The 26,134-nt window shown below is 40.1% G+C and overlaps 3 protein-coding genes across 3 annotated transcripts; 1 reads left to right on the top strand and 2 right to left on the bottom strand.

The window, feature by feature from the left end:
• Window positions 1–6,358: 6,358 nt before the first annotated feature.
• Window positions 6,359–9,386, bottom strand: LOC306743597 (tubulin alpha chain-like; the record flags this gene model as incomplete). Its single annotated transcript, XM_079226125.1, has 4 exons — window positions 9,307–9,386; window positions 7,767–7,989; window positions 7,455–7,603; window positions 6,359–7,336 (listed from the first exon to the last, which is right to left on the bottom strand). Exons 1-4 carry the CDS (start codon window positions 9,307–9,309, stop codon window positions 6,359–6,361), a joined length of 1,353 nt encoding a protein of 450 aa, XP_079082251.1. The 5' UTR covers window positions 9,310–9,386.
• A 4,094-nt stretch (window positions 9,387–13,480) lies between these two features.
• On the top strand, window positions 13,481–16,330 carry LOC306743126 (tubulin alpha chain). The gene is made up of 4 exons (XM_079225609.1): window positions 13,481–13,559; window positions 14,433–14,655; window positions 14,756–14,904; window positions 15,016–16,330. The coding sequence occupies exons 1-4, from the start codon at window positions 13,557–13,559 to the stop codon at window positions 15,994–15,996; spliced, it is 1,356 nt and encodes a 451-aa protein (XP_079081735.1). The 5' UTR covers window positions 13,481–13,556; the 3' UTR covers window positions 15,997–16,330.
• Window positions 16,331–18,935: 2,605 nt separating this feature from the next.
• LOC306743768 (tubulin alpha chain-like) lies at window positions 18,936–20,549 on the bottom strand. Its single transcript, XM_079226326.1, has 3 exons — window positions 20,414–20,549; window positions 20,164–20,312; window positions 18,936–20,049 (listed from the first exon to the last, which is right to left on the bottom strand). Exons 1-3 carry the CDS (start codon window positions 20,532–20,534, stop codon window positions 19,069–19,071), a joined length of 1,251 nt encoding a protein of 416 aa, XP_079082452.1. The 5' UTR covers window positions 20,535–20,549; the 3' UTR covers window positions 18,936–19,068.
• Window positions 20,550–26,134: the final 5,585 nt, after the last annotated feature.

Here is a 26,134-nt window from a genome sequence, read left to right as displayed (position 1 = left end):
AAGCGTGGCAAAATATCAGACAAATTAAATACGTAAGCGTTGGGCAAATGTAGGGGCTAATGTTAAGTGCGTCATCACCCCAATCAATCAGATTAATATTTCTTTAAATGTGCTTGCTGGCAGTAGGCTTCATGGAATGCATTATCGAAAATAATGAGCAACTTTTCAGAATAAATAGATAAAAACAAGCCCAAAGAGCATCTAATAGATACTTATGAGGGATATATGTCCAGTCTGAGAGACGGCCAATGCTCGGCTGCAGCGTTCAATGTAAGGCTCGAGAAGGTCTCGTAAATAAATGATTCCTTGTCGGCAGAGTCGATAGCGCTCGTACAGGAAGTCATCATGATGCGAGAATGGATCTTGGCGATCGCAAAGAACTCTCTCTCTATAAAACACTAATATCGCTCCTTCGTCAATGGGATCTCTGAGGAAGGGAGCTGCCTTTTTTGTCCGGTGGAGTGGCCAGCATATCCAGTGAATTTAACCTTCCTCTTGTGTTAGAGTCGGCACCGACCCGTTCTAGGTTTTTAAATGCATAAAAGAACCACATCAATTTGTTTATTGCGTCAAGGCTTTTTGACTTTGTCAGGAACCTCTATTTAAGAAAATAATAATATCACTAAATTATAAAATGCTCTGGGTAAAATTATGACCTTTGTGTTGTTAGGGTCAGTTTCAACCCATTTATAAAAATACAATTTGCTTGATAGTTGTTCTTGCAAATCTATATTTTGCATTATGACTGGTTCTGCTTTTCATTTTGTGTTTGTATGAAAGTTATTTTGCTGAAAGACTTTTTAGCCTTTTTCTTGAAGTAAATATATGGGTTGAAATTGACCCGTAACACCATACATGTGACTATAGTTAATAATATTAAAACAAATGTATTTAGGAGATGTGTTCTAATACCCCTTAGTAATAGTCAGGTAACACAACCTTTTATTTATATGATTCTCTTGAGGTTCATTTTACCTTTTTTATTGAAATCAAGGGGTATACGGACAAAGAAAAGGCTCAGAGGCCGACACCAAAAACAACAATATTTTCATGGATAGCCTAACAAGGTAACCATGAGATTAGAAACAAATTGGATGATAGATAATTGTTTAGTGCATTTTACAGCTGATGGTTCAAAACTGACCCGTTAGCTTTCTGTTACCATCTCTTATGTTAACACAAGAGAAAGGTCAAGTTGCCTGCGCTAGAGCAGGTTCAAGTTCTTGGATGCGTTGCATAGTTTAATGCAACACAGTTCATAATATAGATTAATCAAAGTAATTTGTGTGTAGAGTTGTTGCCGTTAGCATCATATTTTCACCTCATTGTGCCGTTTTGAGTAAAAACAGAGCCTGTATATTGCAGTATATGTGTATGTAAACCATACGTTTAGTTAAATTTAGAGAAAATCTGATTGATGAAAGCTTTTCCTTAAAACCAGCTGTACTGAAAGCAGCGCAACCTGTTCCATCTCTGCTGTCAGTGTCTTAGCCCCTCTGACCCAATCACATCATCATAATGTAGCACTTTTCTCAAGAAGGATTTATCTCTGGTGTGTGAACACCGTTTGAGGAGTTGACTGAGTTATTGTATCAGACTGAAACATGGAGAGAACACCTACTCTCACATTTCTAAGATGTCTCACATAGTTTATAGTAGTCAAATGATTGTTAGGCGTTGTTGCCCGTTTTTAGCTGTATGTCTATATCTCCGCATGTATATTTAGAGACGTCATATTCATTGTATTTGTAGACACTTAAAGCTGATTCTGAAAGCTAAATAAGCGCCACATCAAATTCCACTCCATTGAGGTGTTAAAGAGCAAGGGTCGTTGCCCCCCCAACTGCTCTGGAAAAATAAGAAGAGAAAAGGATATTATGGTTAACTAGTTTGGAGACCACAATAGTGCTCTGGAAGTATTTGTTTGTAGTGTTCCCATCTTCGACGTATAAAGACTCATGAAGCCCCAAGAGAAGCCCATTTGACTTTAATCAAAAGGAGACGGGTCTTACTGCCTGTATGGAATCACAAGCACCTACTACCTGGAAGGGATCTGATAATTTAAAACCCTATGAAAGCTAAAATAGTATACTCAGACTAAATGTGACCTTTGACCTTATGCGATGATCGGTCAAATGAATGAAACGTAGAAAAGAGGAAACTAATATTGTAGTTCAAGATGATTTCTGTCTGTCACTAGAGATAACCGTTGAAACATTCCCATCTCCCACAAATTACAGTCCAATGTCAATAAACTGCAATCTTTACTACATTTCAGGGACATGTTTTTTCCTCTCAGATTACGGTCACAGTTTAACCGTTTCCAACCCAAGTCCAGCCAGACGTTCTGCATCCCCCTACAGCTCCAGAGGTCACTCTGAGGTCCCGAGACAGTAACACGGTAGCAAAGACGTAAACAGAACCAATTCAGTCGATTTGTGCTCTTGTAAGATTTAGTATCTCAATGGCATTTGGACCACAACATTTGACCAACAGTATATCCTCTCATCTTGGCCCTTTGACCTCTTCTGTACCATTCAATGCAGGATTTAAGTGTGACAAAAATCCACAAAGTAGGTACATTATATGTGGATTTAATAATAAACCAACTGTCTATTTTTTTTATTGTCATTATTTATTGCCTCGTGATCAACACATGCTCACTCTTCCATGGAGGAATGTTTGGTTCTAAAATGACAAATATGTGTAAATACTAGTATACAACTATGCTGCAAATTAACTATGAAAATTAAATATCAGAGGAAATAAACGGCATTAAATACATCTGTATCAATAACTTAGTTAATTAACAAAGACGCAGGTAAATTTAACTAAATGTATGGTATACAGACGTATACCGCCATCTACTGGTAGAAGGGGGAAACCCTTTACTCTGGTCTCATACAGGCTCTGTGTTCACTCAAGAAACAGCACAATAAGATGGACAAATATTGCTAACAGCAACAACACAAATTACTTTGATTAAACTATATTACGAACTGTCTTGCATTAAACAATGCAACCATTAAATGAAAAGTTGATTATTGCTGTGTACATATATACATGAACATTAAACTGTCTGTAGTCACTATTGTTGCTAACATATCCAGGTTTATTTATTTATATTGATTAATTAATTTACTTCGAACGTTACCCTGCTATGCGTTTGGGATCATAGAAGACTGTAAATAATATAAATCACCGGCTTTTATTTTGACATTGAAAGAAGGATTTGCGAAAAACAAAATCGGCTCGTATTTCGAGTTTGGTTCCCTCTTTTCGTTCCCGTTTTTAGTTTCAAACAGAAAACGAAGAAACCATGGGGTTTCCGTGTTTTCGAATGACCCTATTATAACCATTACAAACGACCCTATATGCACGTGTAGTTTGTTTACATACAAAGTGGACAGATAAATGTTAAAAAGTTAGGTAACGAACATTAGCTAGTGCCAATAAACGATGAAAATCATAAGAAAACATCCCATCTTTCAACTCACCATGTTTCCTGAAGCTGTGTCTAAAGAGGTGGAATGAAGGCTGATTAACTCTCACAGCTGCTTTCAATAAGTGCTGCGTGAGACGCTGTCGCGGACGTTCGGTCTGCGAGGCAATTTATACTCACCTTCCTGGATGTGGACAGTGGTTGAATTCGATTGGTCGAGAGTCACAAGAGTTGCTTTACTATTGATCAAACGAAACCACTCTACACAGGTGTTACTGATAGTTAAATCATGTCAGCTGTTTTCCATCGCTTTTTTCCAGATTTCAAAATGGTAAGAACATGTACAAAAGTACTAGCATTAAAATATACAAAAAGTAATATAACTTACATTGCAAAATGGCCCATTTGAGAAAAATATAGATTATATCAAGGGCTTATAATTATTGATGCATTCATGTGTTCATTACGTAGTCTATAATGTTGCAGCTGATAAAGGTGGAGCTAATTTTAGCCACACAATCAAATTAGTCATTAGCCATTCTGTTTATTTTGTTTCCATACGTTACAATTTTTTTAATACAATGTAAAAGTTATTTAGACTGTGCGAGATTAACATTTCAAAATGACTCATTTTAGAATACAATATGTAGGGTATTATTATTTGATTGAATGAGTGATGCATTAATATGTTCGCGTTGCAACAGGTCCTTGTTAATTGTTTGCTGTACAAATAAGCCTCCAATATTGAAGAACGTTTGACTGGTTAGATTGGAAAGCACAATACGTTATAATACCAACGTCTCCAAGCCTATAATGAAAAATGTAAAGCTTGGTTCTGTGAGTATACATTATTGTAATAACACATACAACAACATTGATTGATTTAAGAGCATACAAGCCAACCTTTCCAGTAGGTATTTAACCCAGACGTATGCAGTCATCTATAGAGTTTGCAATGCAGAAGATAAATATCAGAAATAACAGATTCATCAATATAATCTATTTTTGCAGACTATTCGACGTGGCTGAAGTAGGAAAAAAAGTGCAGATGGAGGTGTCTGATTAACTGTTCCACACGGTGAGCTGGGGGAGTTTTTAGGTTAAAGTACTTCCGGGATGATGGTGTTGATTGCAGAGCTGAAGTCCACAAATAGAACCCTTGCATATGTCCCTGGGGAGTTAAGATGTTGCAGCATATGGTGCAGTTCCATGTTGACTGCATCATCCACCGACCTGTTTGCGCGGTAGGCAAACTGCAGGGGGCCCAGCAGGGGCCCTGTGACATCCTTCAGATGGGTCAACACCAGTCTCTCAAAGGATTGCATGACCACAGATGTCGTACAAGAGCGAGGAGCATCTGCAGATCTGGATCAAACACCGCACCCCTCAGACACAAATCCTCTCACCACACATCTCGTTTAAATCAGCTTAATTAATTTCTCAATAATAATTTAATTAGTTTGTAATCCTGATTTAAAGACACCTTCATATGAATACATTGTAGTTCACCTTGTTCTAAAGAGGATTTTGTATTCATCCCTGACCTATCAAAACCGCAAGCCGGTTTAAATATGTATAGATATATTTAAAATATAATACACCGCTGTTAATTTTTCACTGTTAAGAAATGTGAAAATGTATGTGAGCATTCTATTCCCATTGGAGGATGCAATGTGGCTTCTAAAGAGACAGCACACTGCAACATGTCTGACCTAGATAATCCTTTCCACACAGTAATTCTGCATGTGGCAGCAGAGAGCAGCCGAAAATACACGTTCCTGTAAAATAAATGATAAGCTGAACCTTAGACTGACATGCTATCACAGAATATAAGAATAGTAAAGTTCTTTCGCGCATGGGTAAAAACAACACATTGAAACGATATGAACTTAACATTCATTTGATTAATTAAAGTATACATTATAAGCCATAAAGGATTCAATGTGTGTTCTTGTATCTTCAGATGCCTTCTGTGTAACAAACGCAGCAATCATATTTGTAGAGGCTCAAACCTTAATCCATTTAAGCATTAGAGCCACTATGGGGGAGAACATGTTCCCCCTGTGTGTTCTGCCACAAACAAATTGTCCAGTGCGCTGTGTCTCTTTGATCCATTTATTAATCAGCAATGTCCAATATACTTAAATTAAACGAGTCTTCCATGTTGCAGCACAAGATACCACAAGACAGGATACAGCACTACCACGTTGACACGCCCACGGTCAAAAACTATTTTGCTTCCCATCCACACACACCTGTTTCCATTACCTGGCACTTCCCGCTATGCCCTTTTGAAGTTAATGTGCCACCCTGTGTTCAAATGAAAGAACTACATGTCCTCATTCACCCAGCGTTTCCCTCAAACAAACACCATTTTGGCTCCAACAATATTCTTTTTGGAAAATGAGGTAATCAGTTATGTGTGGTGTAATCCATATTGCCTAACTAGCTGACAAACTGTGAACCAGAAGGGAAAACATTTAAAACAGATGATTTGATTAATTACTCAGATCGTCCATTTGTTGTGCTATAATTAAAACGTTTATTTTTGTCTTTTTTTTTAACCAACAGTGGTGGAAGAAGTACTCAGCAGAGTTGGACTGTAACAAAGTACATATACTCAAGTAGTGTACTTAAGTATGGAGAACTATAGCATAAATAAACGACTCAAGAAAAATAAATAGATATATAGATATAGATAGAGATATAGATAGATAGATAGATAGATATATACACTCTTTATAAAAAGGACCTGCTATTGCAGGTAAGACTGCAGAAATAGTGACAATTAAAGACATAGAAAAGCAATCTGCACACTATTTAACAGTACTTCTGCCATTTGGAAGGAGTGTATAAAAGACAGGAAACAAACGTCAAGTAACAAACTTTATTTCTGACGTTAATGAAAACATTGTTTTAATACTCTTCTCCTTCCTCCTCATCGTCTCCCACACTATCAGCTCCAACTTCCTCATAATCCTTCTCCAGAGCTGCCATGTCCTCTCTGGCCTCAGAGAACTCTCCCTCCTCCATACCCTCACCCACATACCAGTGAACAAAGGCACGCTTAGCGTACATGAGATCAAACTTGTGGTCAAGCCGAGCCCAGGCCTCTGCAATAGCAGTGGTGTTGCTCAGCATGCACACAGCCCTCTGGACCTTGGCCAGGTCTCCACCAGGAACTACAGTAGGCGGCTGGTAGTTGATGCCAACCTTGAAACCAGTGGGGCACCAGTCCACAAACTGGATGGAGCGCTTTGTTTTAATGTTGGCAATTGCAGCATTCACATCTTTGGGCACCACATCACCACGATACAAAAGGCAGCAAGCCATGTATTTACCATGGCGAGGGTCACATTTTACAAATTGATTTGCTGGTTCAAAGCAGGCATTGGTGATTTCTGACACCGTTAACTGCTCATGGCAAGCTTTCTCAGCAGAGATGACGGGGGCATAGGTGGCCAGAGGGAAGTGGATACGGGGATATGGCACCAAGTTGGTCTGGAACTCTGTCAGATCAACATTAAGGGCACCATCGAAACGAAGAGAAGCAGTGATGGAGGACACAATCTGACTGATCAATCTGTTCAAGTTGCTGTAAGAGGGACGCTCGATATCAAGGTTCCTGCAGCAGATATCGAAGATGGCCTCGTTATCGACCATGAAGGCACAGTCAGAATGATCCAAGGTGGTGTGGGTGGTCAGGATGGCGTTGTAGGGCTCCACCACAGCGGTGGACACCTGGGGAGCTGGGTAGACTGAGAACTCCAGCTTGGACTTCTTGCCATAGTCGACAGACAGACGCTCCATCAGCAGAGATGTGAAACCAGAGCCGGTGCCACCTCCAAAGCTGTGGAAAACCAGGAAGCCCTGAAGGCCGGTGCACTGGTCAGACTGAGGGAAGAGAGGGAGAGACAGTGATTACATATGAGATACAGTCATGCCATTTAATTACATATCTGAAATCAAAATTAGGAAATGGATCCCTCCCTCCTGACATCATGTTACCCACCAGTTTGCGGATCCTGTCCAGCACTATGTCGATGATCTCTTTGCCGATGGTGTAGTGTCCACGGGCATAATTGTTGGCAGCATCCTCCTTACCAGTGATCAGCTGCTCAGGGTGGAACAGCTGGCGGTAAGTCCCAGTACGCACCTCATCTGAAGAGACGGTTTCAAATTAGAACTTACTTAAGGGTTTGACTTGATGAAATAATTGCTATTGAGATATGGCATCTATATTAATGGCCGTTTACCAATGACAGTGGGCTCCAGGTTTTACTTTTAGTTAAACTAATGTTCAGCCAGAAGTGATGACACTTACCGATGACAGTGGGCTCCAGGTCCACAAAAACTGCTCTGGGGACGTGCTTTCCGGCTCCAGTCTCACTGAAGAAGGTGTTGTAGGAATCGTCTCCTCCTCCGGTGGACTTCCCACTGGGCATCTGTCCGTCCGGCTGGATCCCATGTTCCAGGCAGTAAAGCTCCCAGCAGGCATTGCCAATCTGGACACCGGCTTGGCCGACGTGCACTGAGATACACTCGCGCTGAAGAGAGGACAGCAATTTGTAACTTTTACCATTAAATATTTCCTTGCATCTAAATTTTGTAACCATGTCCAAGTAGACCACCACATGTTGAAGACGGCTCAAATTGGAGGGGTGGAGGTAAAGAAAGACCCTTTATTAAAGCAACCAGATACCACAACATTGTGACCTAGTAATCGGACATATGATGCATTTATTTAATAAATCTGTTCAGACAAATGGCTAATTATCTACAAAATATGATTAAGACAGATTAATCATCTCATCATGAAGATATGCATAACATAAAATAGGGTTGCACAGATTTAGCCAGATATCGACTGCCATCGGCCAATCTGCAAACCAGATGATGAAAGGGGCCGATGTACGCATGTTGCATCAATTTAGGGCCCGCAAACTGTGGTCTTGGTTATTTGTGGTCGGTCTCGGGCAACAGTAACGAGAGAAGAAAAACCACTGGCGGGATCGACTTTGACATAAAGAGATGTGGCGTGCGGCATATGCACGTGCAGTTTGTTTACATACATAAAGTCGACGATGTGGAGGATCTTCTCAGTGAAAGATCAGTGACAAATACGTTCGATGAAATAAAAAATTTAAATAAATCGGTAATGAACATTAGCTAGGGCCCAAAAATACCTTAAATTTGAAAATCAATTGATGAAATGAGGGCTATAAGTAGTGATGTGGCCTTCCGTGTCGAGGCTTCGGCCGTACCACGCGACTGAGTCAGAAAATAGTTTGTGGGTTTGCCATGCAATTTGAAATATGAGGGACAGCGAAACATAATGGATTTCCTCTCTTCCTCTCTGTACCCAGCTTCATATGTGCTTGTGAAAGGGTATTTTATAAAGCAGGTGAAATGGTCTCAAAAAGCCCAGCACTGTAGAAAGGTTCTCATTTTTATAAAAATGAATACAATGTTGTCCCTATAGTAACATAAGCACAGTCACATCACAACCCTCTCCCCAATTTGTTTCCACTTTCCCTTTTGACCCCATCATTATATCATAAAGACAGACACAATATTAATAAGTTAATAATTGAAGTATTGGCATCACAAATATCATTCGTTCATTTATTTATTAAATTCAAAGCTTCACACACCAAAGCCATGGTGTCGTTATGACCCCTATGCCCGTTGTACATGTATTGTCCACTTGGTGGCGCAGTAGAGCAAATGAAGCCCCATGAATCTTCGGCCCATGAGCGAACCAAATTGGATGGAAAGATTCAATGCTTAAGGAAGCTTCATCTCGCCATCACTAGCTGTAAGCGTCGTTAAATCATAAGAAAACGCCGCATCGTTCAACTCACCATGTTTCCTGAAGATGTGGGTAAAGAGGTGGAAATAAGAATGAAGAGGCCGATTCTCTCACAAGCTGCGTTTCAATGAGTGCTGCGTGAGACGCTATCACGGATGTTAGCTCTGCTAGGCAATTTATACTCGACTTCCTGGATGTAGACAGCGGTTGAATCCGATTGGTCTAGAGTCAAAGGAGCTGCTTTCCTATTGGTTAAACAAAACCCGCTCCCCTAAAGTTGGTACTGATAAGTCAGCCATGTCAGCTGTTCAGCATCGGCGTCCCTCGGTAGGACCAGAGGCTGCCTCAGTGTAACATACGCAGCAATCATTCTTTTTGGAAAATGAGGTAATAAATTCTGTGTGGTGTAATCCATATTACCTAACTAGCTGACAGTAAACTTTGAAGCAGAAGGAAAAACGTTTAAAACAGATGATTTGATTAATTACTCTTTTGTTTTGCTGTATTTACACAGTATCTTAAATAAGTCTATTATAAATATAGTTATTTCAGATCGTCCGTTTATTGTGCTATAATTAAAACGTTTATTTTTTGTCTTTGTTTTAAACCAACAGTGGTGGAAGAAGTACTCAGCAGTGGTGGAGTATAATTAAGTACACAGTGAACATTTAGTTCTCCATACTCAAGTAGTGTACTTAAGTATGGAGAACTAAAGCTATAGCATATAAATAAACGACTCAAGAAAAATAAATACATTAAATAATAGGAAGAAATGTGTAAATGAAAGTCTCAATTTACAAATACATGTGCAGGTTAATTTGAAAATAGAAAAATATGCATTAAAATATAAACATTTTGACAAATTACTTATTTAGCTATCAATGTATTCATTTATCAAGTACAGTTTTGGATTATATATACTGCTACTACACATTAGTCAAATCTTGTAGTAATGACATTTATTCTAACTAGAAAAGAAAAACATGCTTTGTGATATCCTCTCAATAGTGTATTATATTTGACATCCAATAAATGACTTTGGCACCTGGTGGTTTTAATTCACATCCTATTTCTAGTGAACAGTATGAATCCTTGGTCCTTCTATGAGGTGCTAATTTATTGAATATATATATATATATATTAGTTGTTTTAACTTATAATGCTGGAGTAAAAACAGCTCTTTAAAGGACTTGAGGTATATGGATCAAGATCAAAGATTGTATATATTATTTGACACTGTTTGTCTATCAAGTTAGTAGCATAATCTGGATGATTTCACATTTAGTATATATATATATATATATATATATATATATATATATATATATATATATATATATATATATATATATATATATATACAGTTGTGTGAAAAAGTGCATGCCCCCTTCCTGATTTCTTATATTGTTGCATGTTTGTCACACTTAAATGTTTCAGATCATCAAACAAATTTTAATATTAGACAAAGAAAACACAAGTAAACACAAAATGCAGTTTTTTGAAGGTTTTTATTATTAAGGGGAAAAAAATCCAAACCTACATGGCCCTGTGTGAAAAAGTAATTGCCCCCTAAACCTAATAACTGGTTGGGCCACCCTTAGCAGCAACAACTGCAATCAAGCGTTTGCGATAACTGGCAATGAGTCTTTTACAGCGCTGTAGAGGAATTTTGGCACACTCATCTTTGCAGAATTGTTGTAATTCAGCCCCATTAGGGCATGAACCGCCTTTTTAAGGTCTTGCCACAGCATCTCAATCGGATTCAGGTCGGGACTTTGACTAGGCCACTCCAAAGTCTTCATTTTATTTTTCTTAAGCCATTCAGAGGTGGACTTACTGGTGTGTTTTGGATCATTGTCCTGCTGCAGAACCCAAGTGCGCATCAGCTTGAGGTCACAAACAGATGGCCGGAAAATCCTCCTTCAGGATTTTTTGGTAGACAGCAGAATTCATGGTTCCATTTACCACAGCAAGTCTTCCAGGTCCTGAAGCAGCAAAACAGCCCCAGACCATTACACTACCACCACCACCATATGTTACTGTTGGTATGATGTTCCTCTTCTGAAATGCCATGTTACTTTTACGCCAGATGGAATGGGACATACACCTTCCAAAAAGTTCAACTTTTGTCTCTTCAGTCCACAGAGTACGTTCCCAAAAGTCTTGGGGATCATCAAGATGTTTTCTGGCAAAACTGAGACAAGCCTTTATGTTCTTTTTGCTCAGCAGTGGTTTTTGTCTTGGAACTCTGCCATGCAGGCTATTTTTGCCCAGTCTCTTTCTTATGGTGGCGTCATGAACACTGACCTTAATTGAGGCAAGGGTGAAAATAACTATATATATATAGATATATATATATATATATATATATATATATATATATATATATATATATATATCTATATATATATCTATATATATATATATATAGTCATATATATAGATAGATATAGATATATATATATCTATATATATACAACTATATATATATAGTTGTATATATATAGTTATTTTACTTTACTTATAATGCTGGAGTTTAAACTTGAGGTGAATCGATCAAGATCAAAGCTTTTATATGCGATTTGACATTGTTTTTCCATCAAGTCACTTAGCAAAATGTGGATGATTTCATATTTTAGAATGAACATTTCTTCCCAGACCACTCTCACAAAACACAAATCACACCTTAAATTAGTCAAATCTATGTGAAAACCAAATTAATAAACAACCCATTTTAGGCAGTCAAGTTAAAGCTACTACAAAGATCTTTCATTTTGAGTTGACATTTGCGTTTCCGCCTTAACCCAATATCAGCTGGGATCGGCGCCAGGCCCTCTATGACCCTGAACATTATAAACTGTGACAGATAATAGATGGATTTGCATTCCTGTGGATGAAAGCAGTGGTGTTTCTTAGTACCAGACTCCTTTTAGGAAACGTCATTTAGCTGCAGCAGGATCTGACTATCTGCCACGCTCAGTGCTGGTTCTACCGTGCCACCCCTCCCCACAGCGGGCCCAGCAATACAACCTGGGTCTCCAGTTGCAAGGTGACAGTACTTCTGCCCTTTGGAAGGAGTGTATAAAATACAGGAAACAAACATCAAGTAACAAACTTCATTTCTGACATTAATGAAAGCACTGTTTTAATATGCTCATCCGCCTCATCTCCCACACTATCAGCTCCAACTTCCTCATAATGCTTCTCCAGAGCTGCCATATCCTCTCTGGCCTCATAGAACTCTCCCTCCTCCATACCCTCACCCACATACCAGTGAACAAAGGCACGCTTAGCGTACATCAGATCAAACTTGTGGTCAAGCCGAGCCCAGGCCTCTGCAATAGCAGTGGTCTTGCTCAGCATGCACACAGCCCTCTGGACCTTGGCCAGGTCTCCACCAGGAACTACAGTGGGCGGCTGGTAGTTGATGCCAACCTTGAAACCAGTGGGGCACCAGTCCACAAACTGGATGGAGCACATGGGTTTGATGGTGGCAATGGCAGCATTCACATGTTTGGGCATTTTTTTTTGCTGTCAAATCTAAGAGCCAATCAACAACAATGATGTGGCGACAGCCAGTCGTTTCCCATAATGCACTGGGCCACGCAGTCTATGGAGCGCTAATGCGGCGCCTGGCTCTAAAATCGTTGGCCGACCTTGCTCTCGTGGGATTATCGTTGACCACTTGTGCATGACGTCAGAGCAAGTCGGGATAAAGTCGGACACAAATCTAACCGGCATGCGTTGTGCGCCGATCGCCGGCGATCGATTCTGCGTAGAACTGGCTCATCTCGAACGAGCCTATTGTCTCCAATGTTCACAATGCAGTTCACAATGTAAAAAATAAATAGCAGAAATATCAGATTCATCAATGTAATCTATTTTTGCAGACGATTCCACGTGACTGAAGCAGGACACATTAAATTATTTCCCATATAGGCACAGACAGACTGTATATTTGTGTGAATCCACATCCAGCTACATTGGGTTCCTTCTGGTCCCAGAATAATGAACCGGTAATTTGTCCAATAGACTCTCCAGCCCCCTTAAACCATTTATTAAGACGTCTTCAACGCCCTCGCGTCTCGGTTTCAGTATCTTTTGTTCTGTTCTGGATGTTACTGCGGCAGAAGGAGGAGTTCTTTTTGTTATTGCTGGCGCACTTCACCTGTTCTCCACAAGGGGCAGATCGAGTACAAGAGCGAGGCGCATCTGCAGATCTGCATCAAACACCGCACCCCTCAGACACAAACACTGCTCCTCGGCTTGTCTTATTACATTGCATAATATCGACGAGACGTCATGGTAAGTAACATTTTAAGTCAACATTTCACGTTTTATTTCGAGGTATACTTGGATAGAGTTGTATAGCGTCGAACAGAACGACAGTAATATTTCGGACGTCACCCTTTCTCCTCTTTGTTATAGTGAATCGTGCCTGTAAATAGCGTTTTTGTAAATATGGCTGCTAATAAACAATTGGTGAATTGCATGGCTAATAGAAATGTAGTCTAATATATTCCTGCACTGCAAGCCGACGCCTAATCCTCTCACCACATATCTCGTTTGAATCAGCTAATTAGCTTCTCAATAAAAAAATAATTAGTTTGTAATCCTGATTTAAAGACGCCTTCATATGAATACATTGTAGTCATCCAACTGACCGCAAGCCTTTTTAAATATGACATACAGATATATTTAAAATATAATACACCTTTATTCATTATTCACTGTGAAGAAATGTGAAAATTAATGTGAGCCTTCTATTTCCATTGGAGGATGCAATGTGGCTTCTTAAAGAGACAGCACACTGCAACATGTCTGACCTAGATAATCCTTTCCCCGCAGTAATTCTGCATGAAATAGACATGATATGTGGCAGCAGAGAGCAACCAAAAATACACATGTTTCTGTAAAATAAATGATAGACTGAATCTTTGACTGCCATGCTATCACAAAATATAAGAATAGAAAAGTTCTTTCATGCAGGATAAGAAGAACAAATTGAGACGATATGCACTGCCATTTCAGAGTTAATTTAAAGTCTATTTGATGGAAACAAAGGTATATGTGTTTAACTCTTCTATTTTACCAGTAGAAGCAGTTGTTGTAAAAATATCCTTTAAAAAAGATGGTGAGATTGATTTATAATACAAATCTTCTTTCTCTGCTCCACAGCGTGAGTGTATCTCCATCCATGTTGGTCAGGCTGGCGTCCAGATTGGCAATGCCTGCTGGGAGCTTTACTGCCTGGAACATGGGATCCAGCCGGATGGACAGATGCCCAGTGACAAGACTCTCGGAGGAGGAGACGATTCCTTCAACACCTTTTTCAGTGAGACTGGAGCTGGAAAGCACGTCCCCAGAGCAGTTTTTGTCGACCTGGAGCCCACTGTCATCGGTAAGTGTCATCACTTCTGGATGGACTGAACATTCATTTCATTAATTAAAGTATACATTATGAGCCATAAAGGATTCAATGTGTGTTTTTGTCTCTTCAGATGAGGTGCGCAGTGGGACTTACCGCCAGCTGTTCCACCCTGAGCAGCTGATCACTGGTAAGGAGGATGCTGCCAACAATTACGCCCGTGGACACTACACCATCGGCAAAGAGATCATCGACATAGTGCTGGACAGGATCCGCAAACTGGTGGGTAACATGATGTCAGAAGGGATCCATTTCTTTAATTTTGATTTCAGATATTTAATTAAATGGCATGACTGTATCTCATAATCACTGTCTCTCCCTCTCTTCCCTCAGTCGGACCAGTGCACCGGCCTTCAGGGCTTCCTGGTTTTCCACAGCTTTGGAGGTGGCACCGGCTCTGGTTTCACCTCTCTGCTGATGGAGCGTCTGTCTGTCGACTATGGCAAGAAGTCCAAGCTGGAGTTCTCCATCTACCCAGCTCCCCAGGTGTCCACCGCTGTGGTGGAGCCCTACAACGCCATCCTGACCACCCACACCACCCTGGAGCACTCTGACTGTGCCTTCATGGTCGATAACGAGGCCATCTACGATATTTGCCGTAGGAACCTTGATATCGAGCGTCCCTCTTATACCAACCTGAACAGGTTGATCAGTCAGATTGTGTCCTCCATCACTGCTTCCCTTCGTTTCGATGGTGCCCTTAATGTTGATCTGACAGAGTTCCAGACCAACTTGGTGCCATATCCCCGTATCCACTTCCCTCTGGCCACCTATGCCCCCGTCATCTCTGCTGAGAAAGCTTACCATGAGCAGTTAACGGTGTCAGAAATCACTAACTCCTGCTTTGAACCAGCTAATCAATTGGTAAAATGTGACCCTCGCCACGGCAAATACATGGCTTGCTGCCTTTTGTATCGTGGCGATGTGGTGCCCAAAGATGTGAATGCTGCCATTGCCACCATCAAAACCAAGCGCTCCATCCAGTTTGTGGACTGGTGCCCCACTGGTTTCAAGGTTGGCATCAACTACCAGCCGCCCACTGTAGTTCCTGGTGGAGACCTGGCCAAGGTCCAGAGGGCTGTGTGCATGCTGAGCAACACCACTGCTATTGCAGAGGCCTGGGCTCGGCTTGACCACAAGTTTGATCTCATGTACGCTAAGCGTGCCTTTGTTCACTGGTATGTGGGTGAGGGTATGGAGGAGGGAGAGTTCTCTGAGGCCAGGGAGGACATGGCAGCTCTGGAGAAGGATTATGAGGAAGTTGGCGTCGACTCTGTTGAGGGCGAGGGAGAGGAAGAGGGAGAGGAATATTAAAAGGGACAAAAAGGCACTTAAACAGGAAACAATGATTTAATTATCCCAAATTAACATCTGTTGATTACCAGTTTGGCTGTTCAGAATAAAACTCCTGAAAATATCAATTTGGATTTAAATTTAATGTGATAGGAAAGGTCAGAGAGGACATATAGTTGGAGTTCACTCACGGGTGAGGAAAAGGGAGACACTATTTGAACAGGAATTGATCGTTTAAAATGAATGGTATTCCAAAATAAATGTTTGTCTATCAAATCTAAGTTTGTCTTTTTAGACTAAGTGATCCAAGAATATCTGTTTGGCTCTGTTCTAAATAAATATCCTGTAACATGAAGTTGTCTATGTTTCTTTTTTGGTTTAAACATGAAAAACAACATTTAGTCAGAAGTTTAGTTGATCTGATCAGATAAGGAAATAAATGTCACAAATTGCTGAATATAGAGTACCCATAGTGTTCACATTCTTGTTATGGTTTGTAGTTAAGCTATTGTCAGCATATTTGAAATGTGACTTCCCTCTTGAAATTTGCAGTGATTGTTTTTCAAGCGGGATCTTTGTTTACAAAGAAAATGAGGCTAGTAGTTGATATACCTAATTTTACCTATAGTGCCCAATTATGTGATTCAGTGTTTGACCTATGAAAGCTTAATATATTAGCCTTTTTACTTCCAAAGTCAACCCTATTTGTATAATAACAACTATAGAAGAATGTGTGAATGTTCTTGCGACAGAGCTCTTTATTTATCCTTCTCTAAATGAATAATGTGTAATCTGTGGGAACTAAAAGATAACAGCAGCAGCTTCTTTAAGTGTCCAGTAAATTACATCAATTATTGTTAATTTACGAGTACACCTGCCACTCAAAATACTCTAAAATTAACCTCTCAGATGGACAGCTCAGTATACACCTGCACCCATCATTTACAGAGACAGAAGATTTACTCTTCATAAATAAGAGTTTGATGTATCTCTGTTCAACCTTGAGTTTTTCTGTCATTTGTTCTTTCAGTATCAGTGTTAATACTGGATTGCATAAACTCATTAACCTGTAATAAAAAGCACCGTTAAAGTTGGTTTTAATATGAGCTGTAGTTAACCGTCACTTCTAGGTGAAAACCCTAAAAGGAGAAAATGTTTCTTACCATACTATTTTGATTTTTTTTCCCCAGGTTAACTATAGTTAAAATGCATTTTCTGAATTAACATAATTCTTGTTAAGATTGACTGACAAAGTGGGTGATCTGCATTATAAACTGAATTATACACAGTCTGCCATAGACCCGCTCTCACAGACTGCCTGAGCACACAATGTGCTTTGTAAATGCTGAATTGTCAATTTTACAGAAATGGTCTGGTGTTTTTTGGTTGTTTTTGCTCAAAAACAGTTCAAATTTGAGCAAGGCAAGTTTATTTGTATAGCACATTTCAACAACAACGTGATTCAAAGTGCTTCACATAAAACCATTAAAAGCATCAAAACATAATGCAGAAGAAAACAAGATTTAAAAACAATTAAGCATATTCATTGATAAACATAACAAATAGTTAAAAAGGAAGAAATAGATTAAAAGTTGCAGTGCAGTTTAAGAAATAAAATGCAGTGGTGAGATGCAGAAATGTATTAATATCCTTGGATCTGGTTCAATTAAAGGCAACAGCAAACAGAAAAGTCTTCAATCTGGACTTAAAGGAGCTGATGGACCCTGCATCTTTCAGGGACCTTGTTACAGATACGTGGAGCAGAAAAGCTGAACGCTGCTTCTCCATGTTTAGTTCTGACTCTTGGAACAGAAAGTAGACCCGTCCCAAACGACCTGAGGGGTCGGGATGGTTCATAAGGTAGCAGCAGATCACAAATGTATTTAGGCCCTAAACCATTCAGTGCTTTATAAACCAGCAGCAGGATTTTAAAGTCAATTATTTGTTGGACAGGAAGTCAGTTCAAAGACCTCAGAACTCGAGTGATGTGATCCACTTCATTGGTCTTAGTGAGGACTCGAGCTGCAGCGTTCTGAATCAGCTACAGCTTTCTGATTGACTTTTTTCAGAGGCCTGTGAACACACCATTACAGTCGTCAAGTCAACTGAAGATAAATGCATGGACAAGTTTCTCCAAATCCTGTTGAGACATACGTCCTCTAACCCTTGAGATATTCTTCAGGTGATAGAAGGCTGATTTTGTAATTGTCTTGATAAGGTTGAGGTCTGAATCCATAACTAGATTTCTGGTTTTGTTTGTGGTACTGGAAGACACCAAAACAGTTACTGTAGAAAAACCACTTAGAAATGGGAGGTTTGATATTGGCTTTCGGGGTCTAAACTAGCCTTCTTTAGGAGTAGTTTAATTATTGTGTTTACAATTTGTAAAAGATCAGTGGTCATGCGGTGTGAAATATTTTTGAAGTGTGTTGGTAGATTATCCAAGCAGTAGGAGGATGTTTTCAGATGTGTGAATTTGTTAACATGCAATGTGGATTGCAGAGAAGGCAAATTAGTCAAAATATCATTAATTTAAATGGGACTTACAATAGCTCCTTTTTCCTTACTTTGTATCTGCAGTGCATTGAAATGCTGGACCAAAACAGGGTTAGGTCTAAAACTAAGGATTAGGTGTTCATTTTGGATATTTTTGAGTTGCAGGTGCACCTGTTCATTAATTCACAGAAAACTTAAGTTATAAGGCGTTTGTGGTGTCTTCATCTGACACTTAAAGAAAATGCTTACTGTTGAAAGAATGAAACATCTTGTAGTTACCAGATTACAGATTACGGACACTTGGTTTAGCTCTGTAGCAATAACATTTATGTATTTCAATAATGTTGACTTCTGAAATTCTAAAAAGGCTGATATGTAGCTGAAGTTTATTCGATCAAACATTTAATTGCATAATTCGGTAAACCAAAATATAGAAAGAAAGAGACAACACAGACAACTTGATGTTACATGGAATTTATTTAGAACATATTCAAAATTCAAGTCAAATTTATATTTGATAGATAAACATTTCTTTTGGAATGTATTTAAGGATGAATTAGAGTCATTGCTTCCTATTTAAGCACCTTTTTATCCCTTTTAATATTCCTCTCCCTCTTCCTCTCCCTCACCATCAACAGAGTCGACTCCAACTTCCTCATAATCCTTCTCCAGAGCTGCCATGTCCTCTCTGGCCTCAGAGAACTCTCCCTCCTCCATACCTTCACCTACATACCAGTGAACAAAGGCACGTTTAGCGTACATCAGATCAAACTTGTGGTCAAGCCGAGCCCAGGCCTCTGCAATAGCAGTGGTGTTGCTCAGCATGCACACAGCCCTCTGGACCTTGGCCAGGTCTCCACCAGGAACTACAGTGGGCGGCTGGTAGTTGATGCCAACCTTGAAACCAGTGGGGCACCAGTCCACAAACTGGATGGAGCGCTTGGTTTTGATGGCGGCAATGGCAGCATTTACATCTTTGGGCACCACATCACCACGGTACAAAAGGCAGCAAGCCATGTATTTGCCGTGGCGAGGGTCACATTTTACCATCTGATTGGCTGGTTCAAAACAGGAGTTAGTGATTTCTGACACTGATAGCTGCTCATGGTAAGCTTTCTCAGCAGAGATGACGGGGGCATAGGTGGCCAGAGGGAAGTGGATACGGGGATATGGCACCAAGTTGGTCTGGAACTCTGTCAGATCAACATTAAGGGCGCCATCGAAACGAAGGGAAGCAGTGATGGAGGACACAATCTGACTGATCAACCTGTTCAAGTTGCTGTAAGAGGGACGTTCGATATCAAGATTCCTGCGGCAGATATCGTAGATGGCCTCGTTATCGACCATGAAGGCACAGTCAGAGTGCTCCAGGGTGGTGTGGGTGGTCAGGATGGCGTTGTAGGGCTCCACCACAGCGGTGGACACCTGGGGAGCTGGGTAGATGGAGAACTCCAGCTTGGACTTCTTGCCATAGTCGACAGACAGACGCTCCATCAGCAGAGATGTGAAACCAGAGCCGGTGCCACCTCCAAAGCTGTGGAAAACCAGGAAGCCCTGAAGGCCGGTGCACTGGTCCGACTGAGGGAAGAGAGGGAGAGACAGTGATTACATATGAGATACAGTCATGCCATTTAATTACATATCTGAAATCAAAATTAGGAAATGGATCCCTCCTGACATCATGTTACCCACCAGTTTGCGGATCCTGTCCAGCACTATGTCGATGATCTCTTTGCCGATGGTGTAGTGTCCACGGGCGTAATTGTTGGCAGCATCTTCCTTACCAGTGATCAGCTGCTCAGGGTGGAACAGCTGGCGGTAAGTCCCACTGCGCACTTCATCTGAAGAGACAAAAATAGTGAATCAGGTGTCGTTTAAAATTTCCGATATTTCACTTTTAATTTGCCTAAACTAATGTTCAGCCAGAAGTAATGACACTAACCGATGACAGTGGGCTCCAGGTCCACAAAAACTGCTCTAGGGACGTGCTTTCCGGCTCCAGTCTCACTGAAGAAGGTGTTGTAGGAATCGTCTCCTCCTCCGATGGCTTTGTCACTGGGCATCGTTCCGTCCGGCTGGATCCCATGTTCCAGGCAGTAAAGCTCCCAGCAGGCATTGCCAATCTGGACGCCAGCCTGACCAACATGGATGGAGATACACTCACGCTGGAAAGAAAGAACAAGAGATGTTATTTACCTGTATGCATTGTTGACATGTAACACTGGGCAGAAAAACAACCTGTATTCTAACACTGCAAATGTGTATATTTCACTGTTATAGCTATCAAAATAGTATAGCCTTCATTTATAAATCTAACAGGCTTTTAGATAGAGATTTGCCAATATTCAAAATAAATATTAATATCTATTAGTATTTTTACAGAAGTATAGCTGCGTTAACCTTACATTCTGAGCGAAAGTTATGTCTCGGGTAAAATATAACAACCATTTATAAAACAATTAGCAGATAAACCAGTAGCTGTCCGGAGGACCACTCTGCATGCGACCAGCATGACTTTTTAAAGCCTTGCGCCTTGCTGACTGTGCACTTAATCCATTGTGCCTCCAGACAGGCTTCCTCTGTGTGTGACATCTGAAGACACGAGCATCCTCCCTGTCTGCAATGATACAGTGAAATGACGCGAGGCCTACCGCAGACAGGTGCAGAGAGAACAAAACACCACAGACAGCCGGTGATTTGACCAAGGCCGTCATCATTTATTCAGTCCACATTGCCAGCTGATTAAAAACCTCTTTTGTTCACTATGTGTTAGTTCCCCAGCCACAGTTCCGCCTCAACATCCTCCCACATCAAGTATTGTATTCTACATTTAATGATTCATTTAAAATAATTAGTTTAAGACAGTTACTTTAAACCGTGTATGATATCTCAAGCATATTTCTATTTTGCCATCAACGCCAACGTCCTCCTCCCCCTCGCTTCACTAAAACCAACCTCAAATGTGTCTATTAATATAAATTACGAAATGTTCTTACCATTTTGGTTCTGTTGTAGTTGAGGGAATAAGCTCCTGATAAATCTTACAGTTCGACAGTTATGGGGTCGATGTAAGAAATAATGGCGTGCATGAGGATGGACAGCGGTATATATGCAGCGCCGGTGCCGGTGTCTGCTGTCTCGCTATTGGTCCATTGCCTGTCAGTCTGGCGCTTCGAAGCCATCCACGGCTTTCTATTGGACGAGCGTCTCTCTGACGACACAAACCGCCTCCCAAACCACACCCGAATCTCCCATTGTGCAGCACCGATGGCTTCTCTGAAGAAAAACATGATGCCTTATTTTCATCATGCTGGTACCACACAGGCCCAGAGTGACTTATACTAAACAGTTTGTTTGTATGTCCATATTGCAAACAAATTAATGAATCCATAATAGCATAACATCTTATAATATAATACACAAAATGTGTTTGAACTATTTGTATGCATTTATAATATAACATATTCAATATAGTCTGCAATTTGGCATTATATCACACTGTTAACTAGTTACAGTGATTGTTTTTTTGATGTGTGTAGGCCTCATACACATAATTTATGTTTGAACACCAAACATAAATTATGACAATAACAATGAGTCAGGTCATCCAAAATATAAATAGGAATACATCTGCTGCACTATAACCATCCAAATCATGGTTGGCTTCCAAACATCAAACTTATTTAAATCTTACATTAAGATGGGTTCAGATGATCTTTGCATTTAGTTTTATTTTTGTTCTGATACTATATTGGCCATTCAGTCATTAATTTCACATATTATTTCAATACATGATGGCTATGGGTTTTATTGAGCACTAGCAGTTTATTTTTACTTTCACAATTCAGATGTTATTTCCAGTTATAGACAAACTAGGTTGTCCTGTCAGGGATGAGAGACATGTAGGCCAAGGAGATCCACAGACGCCCAACCCCCCATCTCTCCTCCTAAGATCTACCCGTGGCTAGGAACTGAATAATGCAGTTGCCTGGATACAGCCCAGTATCCACATGGACCGCCTTTATCCGGCAGTCACGTGTCCCAGCTTAAAATGGCAGCATTAACGAGCTGCATGCAGCTGCCTCTGTGGGGGGATGTGAAGCGCATCAGCCACCTCTTTTCCTAAAGTCTTTCAGCCGGATGTCCTGTGTCTGTAAGGAAGCATATAAGTGGTATATAAGTGCAGGTGTCCTCCCTTTCTAGTAAAACTGATGACAAAATAAATAAAAAGGACCATGAGGATGATAGGGTGTGGCCTCTGCAAACTCAAGATGGATGACATCAATGAGGGTCAGCTCTTTTGTTCACACACATTAAGGCAGTTCTTTCTAGAAAGTAAAGTAATGGGATGTTTGCAACAGATATTGTTGTGTTATACATTCAACTTTCAATGAAAAAGACAATAAATTGTTCTTCTGCAGGTCGAAAGAAAAGAAAGGAAAACTAACAGACGGTGAAGAAAAAATACATTGATAATCTTTTTCTTAGTTTTAACATTTTCAGAGCAGATATAGCTGATAAAGAAGGTGTGGCAAAATCACCATGGCTTGATCAGGAGGTGATTATCCTTGGTGATCTTAATGGTGGACCTTTGCATAATAGTCTTAAATAATTGATTTACTATTTTAATATCATACAGCTATTTTCTCATCCCAACCTGAAGGATGCCTCAGAGTCAAGACCAAATTACCTAATATTATCAATCAGTCTTAACACTGTCTTGACACTGTCTTGACAGTGTCAAGACAGTGTCTGAGACCCTGAGACCCTGACCCTGAGACCCTGACAGGTCTCAGTGTGTCAAGACAGGAAATATTCAATCCTCTTCTTCCCCCATTACAATGACACTGTTAATATAAACATACATAAATTGTTGAGGCAGTTTTTCTCTCTGGACGACAGGGATGTTGTTTATGGGCCTGCAGCCAGTTCCATATCATGCAGTCTTAAGATGCATCATGAAGATTGTTATGGGACACACTATTGCCTAAAAAACTGGCTTGCCTATACTCTTTGAATGAGGAGAGATCAGCATCTTCTCATTTTCAAAGCTATTTTACAAAAGCTTCCTCTCAGCCCTGCTGTCTTGGAATGTTTGACAGCATTGTACCTGCAACAAACATGGCTCACCCTGCAAGTGCCAAAAGATCATGGGGTAAGAAAGATCTGCTATAAGTCTTGTTTATAACACAATAACACAAACAATTCCCATGTTTAATTGCTAATCTAATTTATTTGTAACTGTCATTGTTTTTTATTTTAGTAATTGATTTGTTGTTGTTTTAATGTATATAATCATGTATTTATCTTTTATTACTATTTGATTTTGGTTGGCTCTTGTTAAGGTTTTCAACAACATCCACTTAAACACAGACAGTGGCAGAACTTTAGTCTTAGTATTACTGGATCTCAGTGCTGCATTCGACACGGCTGATCGTGACATACTACTAGACAGACTGAACGTCTGGGTAGGACTCTCTGGCGCAGCACTTAACTGGTTTGAATCCTACTTGAAGGACCGACAATACTTTTTGTCGGTAGCTAATTACACATCAGAGCTGACTAGGATGATATGTGGTGTTCCGCAAGGCTCAATAGTGGGGCCTCTTGTGTTCAACATCTACATGCTTCCACTGGCTCAGATTATGAAAAACAACAAAGTGTCCTATCATAATTATGCAGATGGCACACAAATCTACTTAACTATAGCACCTGGGCCCCATTTCTCGTATACCTGGTTCAACAAAGTCGATCAAATGTCTTATTATCCAGCTTAAATTACCGAGATGATTGACGTCAGGCTATGTCGGTTTCTCGAAGGCTGATCCTCCCTCAAACAGTTTTGTTAATTCGGACAAGACGTCAGTCATCTGGATAATTGCGCGTGCACGCTCCTCTTCAAAAGGGAGCATAGTTGAGCACAGATTCCAGGATCTTCAAATGCTACAATGGCAACTAAACTCAGAGAAAGAGCCTCTTATTTCTCCACTGAGGAGCAGGAGATGATCATGAACGCATATGAGGAAGCCGATACCATATAATCATGGCAAAGTCTAATGCTGCGTTTACAGCAAACGTGTTGCTGTGAATGCAGCATAACACCACCCCCACTGCGAGACATAAGCATCGCAAAATATCAGACAAGTTAAACGTGTCAGTATTAGGAAAATGTATCGGCTCATTTTAAGTGCCTCATCACCCAAATCAATCAGATTATATTTATTTGAATGTGCCTGCTGGCAATAGTATGCAAATTAATATATACTTATGAGGATATATGAACTGTATGTGTATATAGTATACATGTATGTGTAGATTACCATATAACTAGGAGTTTGAATATGTGTATGGGCGGATCAGTATGTACGTATTAGCAGGTTAAGGGATTTGGATGTGTTGCTAAGGTGATTTTTCCAAACTTGCTTCATGGAACCGAAAAGCCTGACCTGCGTCATCCTTCCCTGAAAATGATCCAGCTAACTCAGTAAACCGAGTACGAGGAATAGAGCCCTGGGAACTATAATCTCATACAAGGACTGGCTAAATGCATTGAAGAAATCAACAACTGGATGTGCCAGAATTGTCTTCAATTAAATAAAGACAAAACAGAAGTAATTGTTTTTGGTCCCAAGGACGAACGATTAAAAGTCAGCGCTCAGCTTCAATCACTAATGTTAAAAACCACAAACCAAGCCAGAAATCTAGTAGTTGTGGATTCAGACCTCAACCCATTAAGACAATTACAAAATCAGCCTACTATCACCTGAAGAATATCTCAAGGGTTAGAGGATGTATGTCTCAACAGGATTCGGAGAAACTTGTCCATGCATTTATCTTCAGTAGACTTGATTACTGTAATGGTGTGTTCACAGGCCTCTGTAAAAAGTCAATCAGAAAGCTGCAGCTGATACAGAACGCTGCAGCTCGAGTCCTCACTAAGACCAGGAAAGTGGATCACATCACTCCAGTTCTGAGGTCTTCTGAGCTCCAACAAATATCTCATTACTGCATTTAAATTCTTAAACTGCACTGCAACTTTTAATCTATTTTTTGCTTTTTGACTATTTTTTTATGTTTTACAATGAATGTTCTCAATTGTTTTTAAATCCTGTTTTCTTTTGCATTATGTTTTGATGCTTTTGTTGGTTTTATGTGAAGCACTTTGAGTCGCCTTGTTGTTGAAATGTGCTATACAAATAAACTTGCCTTGCCTTACTTATTATGTGCCTCAGCTCCAAAACGAGGATTCTCCCTCAGTGTGTTTTCCAAGGTTTTAAATTACATAAATTAATGAATCTGTTTACTTATTATATTGGCATGAAGCCACGTTTATATAAATTATGAATCACTCATTTTGATTAGTAGATAATGTGTTTCTTTTAGATTTGCAGGACCAAAACATATATTGGTATGTGGGCCACTAATCACGTGAATAAGGATAACACAACCTTCCTCTTTTATCTGACAGACCACTTTAGGTAACTTGCATATGCATTAAAATATTCAAGGATTTTGATGGATGGAAAATAGTCTCTCTTTGCAAGATGCATTGCACTCAGTTTCATGCGATGAAGGACCACTCCCATCGCTCCAGCATTCCCATCCTCCCGCTCTCCTCTTGGTGTGCAGCTGCTCAGACCCTCCCAGTTTCACAGCTGCTGGG

This window comes from Taurulus bubalis, assembly GCF_910589615.1.
Source record: "Taurulus bubalis genome assembly, chromosome: 11".
NCBI classification, from domain to species: domain Eukaryota; kingdom Metazoa; phylum Chordata; class Actinopteri; order Perciformes; family Cottidae; genus Taurulus; species Taurulus bubalis.
This window is presented reverse-complemented; position numbering and strand designations above follow the sequence as displayed.

What these genes read in the sequence shown, in the direction of transcription:
- LOC306743768 (XM_079226326.1), bottom strand. Translation starts at nt 20,534, where the DNA reads ATGCCCAGTGACAAAGCCATCGGAGGAGGAGACGATTCCTACAACACC. An exon ending in CCTGGAGCCCACTGTCATCG is followed by an intron (nt 20,313 to 20,413) that starts GTTAGTGTCATT and finishes TTGTCTCTTCAG; the next exon opens with ATGAAGTGCGCAGTGGGACT. An exon ending in TGGACAGGATCCGCAAACTG is followed by an intron (nt 20,050 to 20,163) that starts GTGGGTAACATG and finishes CTCTTCCCTCAG; the next exon opens with TCGGACCAGTGCACCGGCCT.
- LOC306743126 (XM_079225609.1), top strand. An exon ending in CCTGGAGCCCACTGTCATCG is followed by an intron (nt 14,656 to 14,755) that starts GTAAGTGTCATC and finishes TTGTCTCTTCAG; the next exon opens with ATGAGGTGCGCAGTGGGACT. An exon ending in TGGACAGGATCCGCAAACTG is followed by an intron (nt 14,905 to 15,015) that starts GTGGGTAACATG and finishes CTCTTCCCTCAG; the next exon opens with TCGGACCAGTGCACCGGCCT.